Source organism: Carettochelys insculpta, chromosome 16 (genome assembly GCF_033958435.1).
Source record: "Carettochelys insculpta isolate YL-2023 chromosome 16, ASM3395843v1, whole genome shotgun sequence".
NCBI classification, from domain to species: domain Eukaryota; kingdom Metazoa; phylum Chordata; order Testudines; family Carettochelyidae; genus Carettochelys; species Carettochelys insculpta.
In genome coordinates this window covers 20,349,734-20,362,514 of record NC_134152.1, presented here as the reverse complement: position 1 = coordinate 20,362,514, position 12,781 = coordinate 20,349,734, and the positions used below count along the sequence as shown (strand labels likewise).

Genomic DNA, 12,781 nt, shown 5'->3' with positions numbered 1-12,781 from the left:
TTAGTTGTATGCAGGGACCACAAGAATCACTGTAAACTTTGTCTGATCTGAAGCACAATTGGAAGCAGCCTGTCTGTCTTCTCTCTGTTGGCCTCATTTGTGAGTTACCAAAAAGACTGCAATGTCCAGTCAATAACCTCCAAGCTCATTCTCATTCACTGCCTGGTCACAAGGAGAAATCTATTGGGAAAAGCAAAACAGCTACAGCATGATCAAAATCACCCTGAATTTTGTCTGGTTGCTTAGCGCATAGCCTTTGACACTAAGATTGTAGTAGTCCTCATATTAGGGGAAGGGGTTGGCTTATTTTACAGTCATGAGATGTTTCAGAAACAAGAAATGCTTACAATGAAGATGGATCAGTTCTAAGGCTTGTGAGCCTTGTGGAGTTATTCTCTATGTATATGGAGGTAACTGAGAGCAAAGTTCGGTCCAAAAGCAGCGATTTCTGTTTTCTACGGGGAGTTACAAAATAAACTAAATGATAAGAAATGAGGATTAAAATGATTGGCTTTGTGCTTCCTGATGTTTCTTAATATGAATCACCTGCAAAAGGAGAGAACAATCTGAGTGTACAGGTGAGACACAACAAACAAACCAAACTCTTCCAAGCACATCTGGATGGCAGTGTTCCCTCTAACTTCCCATCCACGGGCAAAATAAATCTAGTTATGTTCACTAAGGCAGGGGTTTTCAACCAGTGCGCCCCGGTACACCGGTGTGCCACGAGAACTGTCTAAGCGTGCTGTGGAAATTTAATCAATTTCTCCTTCCCCCAGCTCTTTGCAGAGCCAAAGGGGTAGGGGGGCACGGGTGAAATTCTGCAGCACACTTTGAGAACTCTGCTCCAGCTGAGGGCTCAAGCAGCAAGGCTGCCTGAGTCCCAGATGGTGAGGGGTCATCAATTTCCTTCCCACGGCTGCTTTGCAAAGCAGCTGGTTGGGGGGAACTGACCAACACCCCCCACCAGCTGGGACTCAGGCAGCCTTGCTGCTTGAGCCCCCAGCTGGTACAGGGTCATCAGTTCCTCCTTCTTGCTGCAAACGGGGAAAAGGAGAAAATGACCAACCCTAGGCTGGCTAGGGGCTCAAGCAGCAAGGCTGCCTGATTCCCAGCTAGCGGTGTGTGTGTGGGGGGGGGTCAGTTTCCCTCACAGAGGCTGGGGGTGGAAACTGAGCAACTCTGCACTAGCTGAGAACAGTTTCTCATCCTCCTTTTTAGAGCTCCCCTTCAGGAAGTTGAAGGCTGCTATTAAATCACCTCTAAGTCTTCTCTTCTGTAAACTAAACAAGCCCAAATCCCTCAGCCTATCCTCATAGGTCTTGTGCCCTTCGCTGAACCTGCTCCAGCAAATCCACATCCTTTATATACTGGGGGGCCCAAAACTGGACACAATATTCCAGATGTGGCCTCACCTGTGCCGAATAAAGAGGAATAACTACTTCTCTAGATCTGCTCAAAATGCTCCTCCTAATGCACCTTAGTATGCCATTAGCATTCTTGGCTACAAGGGCACACTGTTTACTCATATCCAGCCTTTCATCCACCATAACCCCTAGGTCCCTTTCCATCGTACTGCTCCTGAGCTTGTTGGTCCCTAACCTGTAACAATGTTTGGGATTCGTCCGCCCCAGGTGCAGGACTCTACACTTCTCCTTATTGAACAGCATCAGATTTCTTCTGGCCCAGTCCTCCAATTTATCCAGGTCCCTCTGGATTCTCTCTCCACCCTCCAACGTATCTACCTCTCCCCCTCGTCTTGTGTCATCCACAAAGTTGCTGAGGGTGCAATCCAGTCCCTCATCCAGGTCATTAATAAAGATGTTGAATAACACCGGCCCCAGAACCGAGCCTTGCGGCACTCTGCTTGAAACAGACTGCCATCCAGATATTGAGCCATTGACCACTACCCATCAAGCCAGCTTTCTATCCATCTTATAGTCCAAGGATCCAATCCATATGTCCTTAACTTATGGACGAGAATGTTGTGGGAGACTGTATCAAAAGCCTTGCTGAAGTCAAGGTACATCACATCCACTGACTTCCCCATGTCCACAGAGCTTGTTACCTCATCATAGAAGCTAATCAGATTGGCAGACTTTCACACAAGGGAACAAGTGGGTGGGCCATGGAATTGTTTGTGTCATTGAAGCATGCTATGCTACTGAAAAGGTTGGGAACCCCTGCCCCAAGGCATGTGCAGATGCGCACCATCAACAGAAACACACACAGCCAACTATGGGTGGCCAAGCAAGTTTTGCTAATCAGCTGGGCAGCCCCTGAATCTCTGCTGAGTGGCTGCCCTAGTGCTCTGCTAAGAGGGAAAACTGCTGGATGGCTATTTCCAATTGAAGAAGAATTTCCTTCTGAAGTGAGGGGCACTCACCAAGTGTCAATTCTTCCCTTGCTTACGCTCACATGACTTCCGTTGAGGCATCAATCTGAGAACAGGTTAAGGGCCCTACAGCTTCTCCAGGAACTGATACAAGCCAAGAATTTTCTCTTTTCTTATGAACATTGTGTTTAAGAGTGATACCTGAGTACTTTAAACACAAACTCTGGCAGATTAACTGTGTTTGTTACTCACCCATGTGTTTTCAAACTGAGAAGCACTTAAATCAGGAATCATGCAAAAGTAGAATTAAGAACCAAACAGCAGAAGTGCTACTAATCACAAGAAATGCAGCTTGTATGACAATTTATCACTGCACGAAATGGCAAGTCAACCACCAGGCACATTGATAAACAAAATGCATCCCACATCCATCTTCTTAATGGGACATTAATGTCTCAGATTTGCAATGAAAACCAAAACACTGAATCCTACCTACGCCTTTCTTAATTGCCAAAGATGATGATAATATATGGACTAGGCCATAATGACTGGGAACAAATTTGTTCAATCAATTTTATGTTTTAATTGAAATTTCTGGCTTAATAAGAAAAATCATGAAATTAACTGTCCAGACAGTTATATGTTTAAAACACAATATGGATGTCAGGTTCTATTACTGGTACATCTCTCATGCTGTACTTCAGGGGTACATTTTTTATAGTGTGTGTGTGTGCAGATAAAGGGTCAAATGCCATGAGGAAATATCAGGATTTGTGGGTATATCTCAACCACTGTTGTAATTTTCTCCTTGATGTTACTACATCAATTTTCTATCCATATATAGTTTTACTCCCTGACTTTTCCTAATTTTAATTTTTTCAGCATGTTCATGAGATGGAGGATTTAACAACACAGGCTAGAGAAAAGAACTACCTCCATCACAAACAGCCCACCTCAGTCTGGAGCTTCAGTGCCCCTTTCTTTCTGATCCTCTGTCTACTTGGATGGGGAAATTGACACAGATGCTAATTCCTGTAAGGGGCTGACCACCTGTGCTGAGATAACTGATCTCAAGGGGATCCGAGGGCATTTATATTGTTGCAGGACGTGTACAGCATGTCACATAGTTGGGCCATAAATCTGGATTTCCATCAATATTTCCTATAATGAAGGACTTGTGTCCTAACCCACTGAGCCACCACGCCTCAGACTTCTAGAACGCATTTGCCTGGGGTGCCAACTTCCAGGGGCTGATTGGTTTTTTTTTTGATCTGCTGATTGCAGACTTTTGGCCGTTTTCGGGGGGTGAGGGGTAATTCGCCACACAAGGGGAAGGAGTGAGAGCTTGTACCAAAAACGCACCCTGGTCAATGGCTCCCTCTAATTTTTTCCATCCAGGCATGGCATAAATTTTATTGGAGTACTGAGGCATGAGCAGATGCACACCACTGTGCTGCCACCTGTGGGCGCATTGCTAATCAGCTGGGCAGCACATAAATCTCTGCTGGGTGGCTGCCCAAGTGCTCAGCTTACAGGGAACACTGACCCTGACCAGCGAAATGAGAACATAAAAATGGCCACACTGGGTCAGATCAAAGCTCCATTGAAACCTGTATTCTGTCTTCTGACAGTGGCCCATCCCAGATGCCCCAGAAGGAGTAAAAAGAAGAGGTAATTATCAAGTGATCCCTCCACTGTCACCCATTTCCAGCTTCTGACAAACAGAGGCTAGGGCACATTTCTATCCACCCTGGCTAATAAGCATTGAGGGACCGATCCTCCATGAATTTAACTAATTTTTTTAACCAGGTTAAACTCCTGGTCTTCACAGCATCCTCTGGCAAGGAGTTCCACAAGCTGACTGTGCATTGGGTGAAGAAATCCCTCCCACACTTACCTCTGAGAACTGAAGCCTTCCAAAATCACTTGGTGGACTAGCAATCTTAAACATTTTCTTTGGCATCACCCACGTTTCCAAAGTCTCTAGTTTACTGACAGCCAGATTTGTTGCATGATGTTTGATTAGGAAGCCCTGAAAACGATCAGCAAGGAAGTAGAGTTGGACTGAAACTGGATGACCCATAGGATAGTACCTGGAAAACACACAGTATATGTGTATGGATATTAATTATGAAAAATCAGTTACAGGAAAACACCATTGACAGTGAGCTGCAGATTTAAAGGGACATTTGTTTCAACTAAAATATGCTACTTCAGTGTTCAGGCATCTTAAATGCGTTCATTACTCATTATTAGATATCCTTAGGCTCTTCAGCTATTCCAAAACACAGAATGGTTAGTAAGACATGCTCTCATTTAAAAGGCAGCCACAGCTAAATTCCTTTTAAGCTCTCTCTTTGGGCCAGAAAACACTACTTCCATATTAATCCTTTCTGATGAAATGGTCCTGTACCAAGAGGCACAGTTGAACTCTGAAGATAATATTTTACTGTGCGGGGGGGAGACCAATCTACAAGTTCAGATTTAGTGGTGTTCAGATTTGGGATTCCAATCCAAAGTGAGGTTCGAGTCAACCAAATTCAAACTTTGCACAAAGATGGGGGAGTGAGTCCAATTTCAAGCCACATTCAAGTCCTCCAATTTCATCATGAAAGAGGGGGTGGGTGAACAGTGGAAATGTAACTAAAGGTTGAACCTCTTTTCTCCAGCACCCCCAGGGCCTGCCAGGAACTGAGTAAGAGAATTTGCCAAACCACAGGACGTCAGTGTTATCTAGCACATTACCACCACTCCACTGCTTTCTGGGCTCTTAGAAGATATTTAGGGGTAAATTACAGCTAAATAACAGCACAGAACACAGAGAGACAGGTCTGTAAACAAACTTTACAGGACCACAGGAAACTTTGCCACATCCATGATGAGTGATCGTCTGGCTAACTAAAATCATGCTGGGCTATGGATGTTGCTGGATGAGGGAGTTACAGATTAGAGACATTCAACCTGTATATTACAATAAAAGACGCGAACAAAGCATGGAGGTGCCTCATTCATGTCAGCTGACTCAGACGTGTGCAGCTGGGGTTGCAGGGCTATACAAATGCAATGTAGAAAAGTGAATTTGGGCTGGTGCCTGCACGCAGACCCTGAAAAGGTGGGTTTCTGCCTGAGCATAAATGTTTATAGTGCTGTGTTTAGCCCTGAAAGTCCCAGTCAGTTGTCCCAGACTTTAAGGCTCAGTACTACACGGTTTGCATTGCAGCCTAGACATAGCCTGGATTTCATTAAACAAATCCTAACAGCACTAGTGAGAGTAGGACAAAGTCAAGCAGACTGTTACTCCCTTTCACAGACAGATCTCAGCCAGCGCCCCCTTTTCTGATTTACAGATGTCAACATGACAACTCTACTGAGAAGAATCTGGGAACTGTGTTTATACCAAATGGTTCTGAATAATGTGATGATAGAGCAGCATTACTGTCAATACAGTTACACAGCACTGAAGTCGACAGATGCAATACATTTCTAACAATGGCAATGCGTCTCTGAGGCTACATCCACACCACCAGATAAATTGGAATTTAAGGCAGTTAGCTGGACATTATATGTGACTGTCTTCGCTGTAAATACCACTAGCTCCATTTAGGGAGTACTAATATTGATATTATAATATCATTGGTACCTGCTGGGTATGGCACCAAGTTCGAACTTAAAGTTCAAATAACGGCCAGTATGGAAGTGCCACATCTTAAAATGGAATGCACTAGCCTTCAGAGGTGTCCCATATGTAACCCACAATGCCCCACAGTGCTCCACTCTGTCTGCTGCTCTCCAGGTGCCAGGAGTTAGGTAACAGGAAGACCATGAATTTCAAAAAGGACCAGGAAGCCTGTGGCTGCGGGGTCATGTTTGTATGAGAGCCTGAGAAATGTGTCTTTCTTTGTTATTAGTGCTGTGAGCACATCTGCCTGTTACAAATAGCCCCTGCACGGAGGTCACAGTTCTGTTTCTACACTTGCTATTTTTTTCTGTGCTGCCTGGTGCCAGTTGCTGCCCTGCCGCACCACATGGCAGCAAGGCTGCTGTGGGGGTCGTGCTTACATAAGAAGCCGAAAAACTTCTTCTCAGCAGTTTACATTTGTGTGTCCCCTTGTCTCTCCCACACAGGTGCCATACAGTCAGGGTCTTTCCCGCAAACAATCACATCACGTGGCTTGCCCCTGACCCAATAAAATTATGTGTCTGCCGTTCGGTGCTGACCATGCTGCCAGGCAGCACCATGTCTTGGCTTCCGTGCAGTCCTCTTTCTTGGTCTTCTTCACACAGGGAAGAGTGGGTGGAGGGCCAGTTGAGAACCTGTTGGTTTTCTCAAAGAACAAGAGATTTCAGCCCCATCTCCCATGTTGCAAATTCTGCGTAGTGAAGAGGGAAGACAAAAATCTTTTCTCCTACACTTTTCTATCCTCTTTCTTCTAACTTTGGATCCCTGCAGACAGAGAAGAATGGGTGGAGGGCCAGTTGAGAATACAGACTGCATACAAGCTGTATTATGGACTAGGAAGCCAAATATCCTCCCCCACAGAAACTCCGTTTTTTCAAAAACTTTACTATCAACTCTTCTTCATGCTTTTTACTGTCTCGGTGTTATTTTCAGGGATCCAATGCAATCAAGGGAGGGAGGACAGTCAGTAGATGGTCAGCTGAGAAGACACACATCTGCTGATTTTTATAAAATCCTTGATAATTCAGTTATGGCAGAAAGATTTCTGTTAACTTGGCAATCTCTGCTGATACCCTACTTTTCCTTCCTTCTGACTGGAAAAACGGACGTTCGCTTACCACGGGAAGGGAATGAGGAGAATGCAATGTGGGAAGATGATGTCAAATACCAGCGAAAATACCCAGACTGCTATGAGGATGAGCGAATTGTGCGATAGGTTCCCACAATGCACTGCTGCAACAGTCAACGTTTGCCAATTGAGTGTGGCAGCAAGAAGTTGACTTTGTGAGGAGCACAAGGGGAGCTGAAGATAGTCAAATCTGAATTTATCAAATTCAGAGTTACGAAATTGATATTAGTAAATCCAAATTCATCTCATAGCATAGACTTAGCCTCAGAAGGGCCTTCCATTCAAAAGGTATGACTGCACTGAGTTTCAGGGTGAATCCCTTCTCTCTTTATTCCTGGTTCTGCATGCGCTTGATCTTATGTGTTGTAAGCAGCCCCAATGCTGTCAAAGAACTATTCAAAACGTGTAAAGCTAAGCATGAGTTCGTCTTTGTAGGGTTGGGGCCTTTCATCTTCATGGTTGACAATACAAAATAAAAGAAAAATGTGAAGAAGGTGGGCCAAAGAGAAAAAATCTTTCCAACCAAAGAGAGAGAAATGAAGCTTGGCCAGTTTCTAGATACTCTGGTAAGTTCTATGCCATTAATAGATGCCCACTGTTTACATAATTACTGTCATAACATTTCTTACCCTTGGGACTTCAGGAAGTCTTTGATACCAGACTCCAAATGAAAAGAGTAGTGATTCAGTAACTGTACCAAACAGCACAACCAACCTGTGAATATCTGAAACCACTACTGGAGGCTAAAGCAGGAGGCACGTTTCCTATCTATACAGGCTCTTGTATCTCATTATCTGTCTCTCTCTTTTTATGACCCCCCATCACCTTCTCATCCAAGTACCTCCCACTGTTACTGTAACAATGGATATCTCCCTTCCAGGACTGTCCCATTTATACTTACATTACAATTATAAAATGGTCATTTGAACCAGATCCCAATATTATATTTGCCACAAATGAACGAAAAGTACAAATTCAAGTAAGCTGTTCTATCTTCCAATTGCCAAAGACTGGATGACCACAGCTCCATGCCTGTGTCTTCCTCCACCTCCCGCCAATCTTAAATCATCATAGTGATGGTTAGGTTCACATCAAAAATTGCCACACGGCACAAGGATTGGTAAACTTTCTTCTAGAAAGCCTCCGCAGAGGAACAGTAGAAGGCACTGCAAGTCAGGGCACCGGAGATGCTCTGGCTGAGCTAGTGGCCAATTCCATCTCATGACTACGGGATTCCTTCACAAAGGGACACGTTCTACCCACTTAGGCCTGAAGGGCCATGTGAGTGAAATGGATAGGAAGAGCTGGCCCAAACTTTTCTAACACAACTCTCTTGGCTAGTGGAAGGCTGGGATTGCTTGTGCTCAAGATCATCACCATCTTGACTTCTTACTGTTAGGACTGCTATACACAGCGAGGCCCTGTGCCCCACACCAGGGTGGGGATCTACAGCACCCCAGCCTGCTGACAGAAGTGCAGTGAAAACACACTCTGGTTTGCTGTACAGTAACTTGCCATGTCAATATGCCCTGAGAAAGACTAGCCAGAAGATTCTATAGCTTCTCATTAAGCTCTCTTGACCACAGATTTAAATGGGCTAAACTTATGCACCACTGGCTCTTTCATCCTGAGAAAGATTTTCTCAACAATATTAAAAGGTGTAATTTATGGTTTTGGCATCAGTACTTAAGCTTACCATATTTACAATCCTGTAATTAACTATTTTTTCTACTGATGACACTCAGAACCTCATATGTGACAGACCTATTGAAAGCCTACTGGGCCCACAACACCTAGCTTGCAAAAACCAGCCTTCCCATAATACAATATCATGTCAAGCTGGCAACAGTCAGCCAGCCAAGAACAATGTTGCATTGTAAGAAACCTGTGCCACCAGGGCTGAAATATCTAGGGCATGAGCAATAAACGTGGCAAGACAGAATACAAACAAGGCTGACATTGATGGGCTCTGCTACAATGCAGCAAACAAAACACTGCAGCCCATACAGGCAACACACTAAATTCTGTCCTGAATACAAAGGCCTCCTGCTTTATGTATGTGCGACAGCAAATATTTACAGTATCCATGAAACAGTCTAAGTAAATGTCTCTTGGCAAAAGTATTCAGAGGTGAAAAGAAATAAATTAAATGCCAACACCTTCTCATGTGGCTTGCATTGAGGATGTTGACATGTAATATAAGTTCAAGAACAGTCTACGGGGTCCATCTTTTTGAGGAAGTGGTCTACCCCTCTTTAGGTGAAGACTGCTGGGCAATTTTTTAACAGAAATCTGTTCGATAGCAACAATTTCCCATAGGATCTGGTTGGGGACGGGACACTGAGCATGATCTTAAGATGCAGAACTTTCCTTGTGGTTCCTATAGCAGTGTGAAATTGACTGGGGCTGTGATCACATCATCATCAGATGGCGTATGGCTGCCAGCCCTACAGCTAAAGGGAGGGAACCCAACATGAGCCTATTACCTTTGCTGCTAACTTGAAAAAAAATTATGAGAGAGACAGAGTGCAAGAATGAGAGCGAGTGCACATGCCAGGAAAAAGAGAGAGCAAAAACTAACAGGAGGAGAGAAAAGAGGAAGAAGTGTATTGGGTAAGCTAAGCACCGGCCATCACTATGAAACATAAATTGGGTCTTACTTTCAACTGTACTTGATACTACATAATCAATTAATAACAACCTGCACAGAATGTTCAGAGAGGTTTAGCCCAAGTATCTGAGTAATGTTTCAATTGGATATGACAGTCCTCATTTCTTGCCTTAAACTGTTTCATAGTTTTGCTTTGTTGGGTTAAACAGCTATGGTACACTCTAGAACTGGATGCATTACAATGGTGGATGAAGGGATTGCCTTGCATATAATTTATTACTTTAAGCGTGCAAAACACCTTTTGATCCTTTGAGATGAAAGCCTCTATAGAAATGCAGTAAAATTATCAATATAAACAATCATCAGAATGTTAGCAAAAGGAGTAGGAATATAAAGTTTACAATAAGATTTTATTACCAGTCACATGTAGCTCTCATATCCTATTTTGGTAAAACTGCTACAAGCCAAGTGACATTATAATTCACCAAATCCATCTGTTTGAAACAAGGGAAGGTATGTGCCCAGTTATTATTTATATCTAATTGCTATGGACCTTTAACTCCTCTGGACTGAGAAACTTTACTGGTAGGGCTGTAAAGAAAATCTAGATCACATACTGCTAGAGCTTCCCAAAAGGGACAGCACTCAGCACTTTGGTGACTGAGTAAGAAGGTTACAGAGAATTAGGTTCCTACCCAACAACATGAGGGACCAACTCCATTTCTCAAATGGCAAGGAATAGTTTTAGCACTCTCAGAGTTGGATTAAGTGTGTTTTCTGTTAGTGTGGAAAGACAGTAGGTTACACAAGTCACAATAAACAATGCATAAGTAATTACATTTTAGAGCTGAAAGGGAACTGTACAATTTAAAGGAAGACTTTAAAGGATGAAATATCCTTGCTTTGATAATAAAAAGCTTTAACATGTGAGTACAGACAATAAACACCTAGCATGAGACCAGCTTTACTTTGAAATGAAAGAATGTAAATATGTTTAATTATAAGCATTCAATAAAATGGATTTTTTAATTAAATTTATTGATGGAAACCTTTAATAAGAGTGTTTCTTTAACATTTTTGGTTCTTTTAAAGAAATATTAATTTATTCACATTAATGGAATCGTGGCCTGTTGCTTTTTGAAATATCAGTGGCTGCACTCTCAACTGAGGGCTACTGTAATTGTTAAAGAAAACTCAACTCATGTGACTTGTTCTTGTGAGCACCACACAGAAAAATCTGGTCACAGAGGGACAAGGAGGAAGACTCGTTAACCCTTGTTGCTGAGAGATTGAAATTCTGTCTTCTGCTGCCCGGAAAGTATAAATGTCAGCAGGATCTCCTCTGAAACAAAACTAAGTATCTAGGAGCTGCGCATGTCAACATCCACTTGCAATAAATGAATAAATAAAGCCCACTAGCGAACAGGCACCATGCCATTACTGGTTAGGCCAGGGAGCTGCTTTAATAGTGTATCAAGCAAATCCCAAACATAATGCCAACCCTGGATAACCAATATATATCGGTAAGTATAAACACCTTTGGAAATCTGCACAGCTTATCAAACCCAGAGCTGACAAGCCCTGTATGTGCATCAGCCTATACTGTGAAGTGTGTGAAATTCCCTGGGAGGATGAATTTTTCACTCCTTTCTAGTCCAGCACAGCCACTCTATACTGTAGAGCATATTCTGATATTTAGATTTGATACAACACTCACTGAAGAGCCTCGCCGGACTTTGGATGAGGCCCTGTACCTCTAAGACACCTGCTCTCACAGGGCAAAAGAAAGATGTTTCAGACTAACCGGCAGCTGTTGTCTCCATCAGTGTGCAATGACTTCTCAGCTCTCCTTAGGCCCAAGCGGGCAAATGAGTGGTACATGGTTAGCATGACATCACTGAGGCTGTGGATGCCGTCAGGCTCATCGTATATATTCTCCCAGTATGACCTGAGGCCTGGCGTGCCCGATGGGTAGTTACCGTACAAATAATAGTCCAGCTGACTGATGATCTCTTGATTCACTACAGCTTCAAATTTACGGGCAAAGAATGTTGGCCTGGCAGTTTGCTGTGGTGATAATAAAAGAAAAAACACCTGAGTTAGTTTCCGTTTCATTAACAAAACCACTTGATCTTCTAAGCAATGGACTGGAGTTAAGGACACAAGCAGCGTTTACCTATGGCCACAGGCAAGTTAAGCAGTAGTGCTCAAGTAAGTGTTATATTAAAAATATATGCACTTCCCTCAACCATGCTGCAGAAGGTTCCTAGGCTAGAGCACAAAGCAGAAACATTTTGCCCCATACCTGAGCCTTCTATTTGTTTGCCCAGGGCCAGACATAATTTTACTCTAAATGCAGGTTGAACCTCTCTCGTCCAGCACCCTGGGGACCTGACTGGTGCCAAATGAGAGAATTTGCCGGACAGCAGGCGGTCACCATTGCCTTGCAGCATGACCAACACTTCCATTGATTACTGGGTGCCTAGAAGATTTTTAGGGGTAAATTACAGTTAAATAACAGCACAGAGCATTGAAAGCCAAGACTGATGGTTGTAAACAAACACTATGGGACCATGGGAAACTTGGATACACCCAGGGTAAGTGGTTGTCTGGCTAACTAAAATCATGGCAGATTACGGATGTTGCCAGATGACAGTGTTCCGGATAAGAGAGGTTCAACATGTATTTGTTCACAGCTCACAGGAGTGCACTTTAAAGGATCTATAAAAGATACAATTCTTACCCTGAAGTTCTTATAATCTAAAGAAAGACAGGACATGACAAACAGCAGGAAGAGAGAAGGACAAGAGTTACAAGACTGTGGCCATTGCAAAAAAAACAAAAGCATTTGAAGCCTTCTGGGGAAAGCGGGTAATGGAACCTGGGGAAAGGCTAAATCAAGAGCCTACTGCTTACTTGGATTCAGGCTTTCCTTCTGGAAAGACTGTATTTAAATTTGTTTCCTCTAAGCTAGTAGACAGCAGACAGATATAAATTGTGAGCACACTCTAGAGAGTGAAAACAGTA

The 12,781-nt window shown here is 43.3% G+C and overlaps 1 protein-coding gene across 1 annotated transcript in view; it reads right to left on the bottom strand.

Moving 5' to 3' along the window:
* Positions 1–12,781, bottom strand: part of XYLT1 (xylosyltransferase 1) — a 378,932-nt gene that overhangs the window by 21,878 nt on the left and 344,273 nt on the right. The window contains exons 9-10 of the mRNA XM_075010845.1: positions 11,559–11,821; positions 4,233–4,428 (exon numbers count right to left, since the gene is read on the bottom strand). Coding sequence (XP_074866946.1) covers positions 4,233–4,428; positions 11,559–11,821 — 459 coding nt within the window. The remainder of the gene's footprint in view (positions 1–4,232; positions 4,429–11,558; positions 11,822–12,781) is intronic.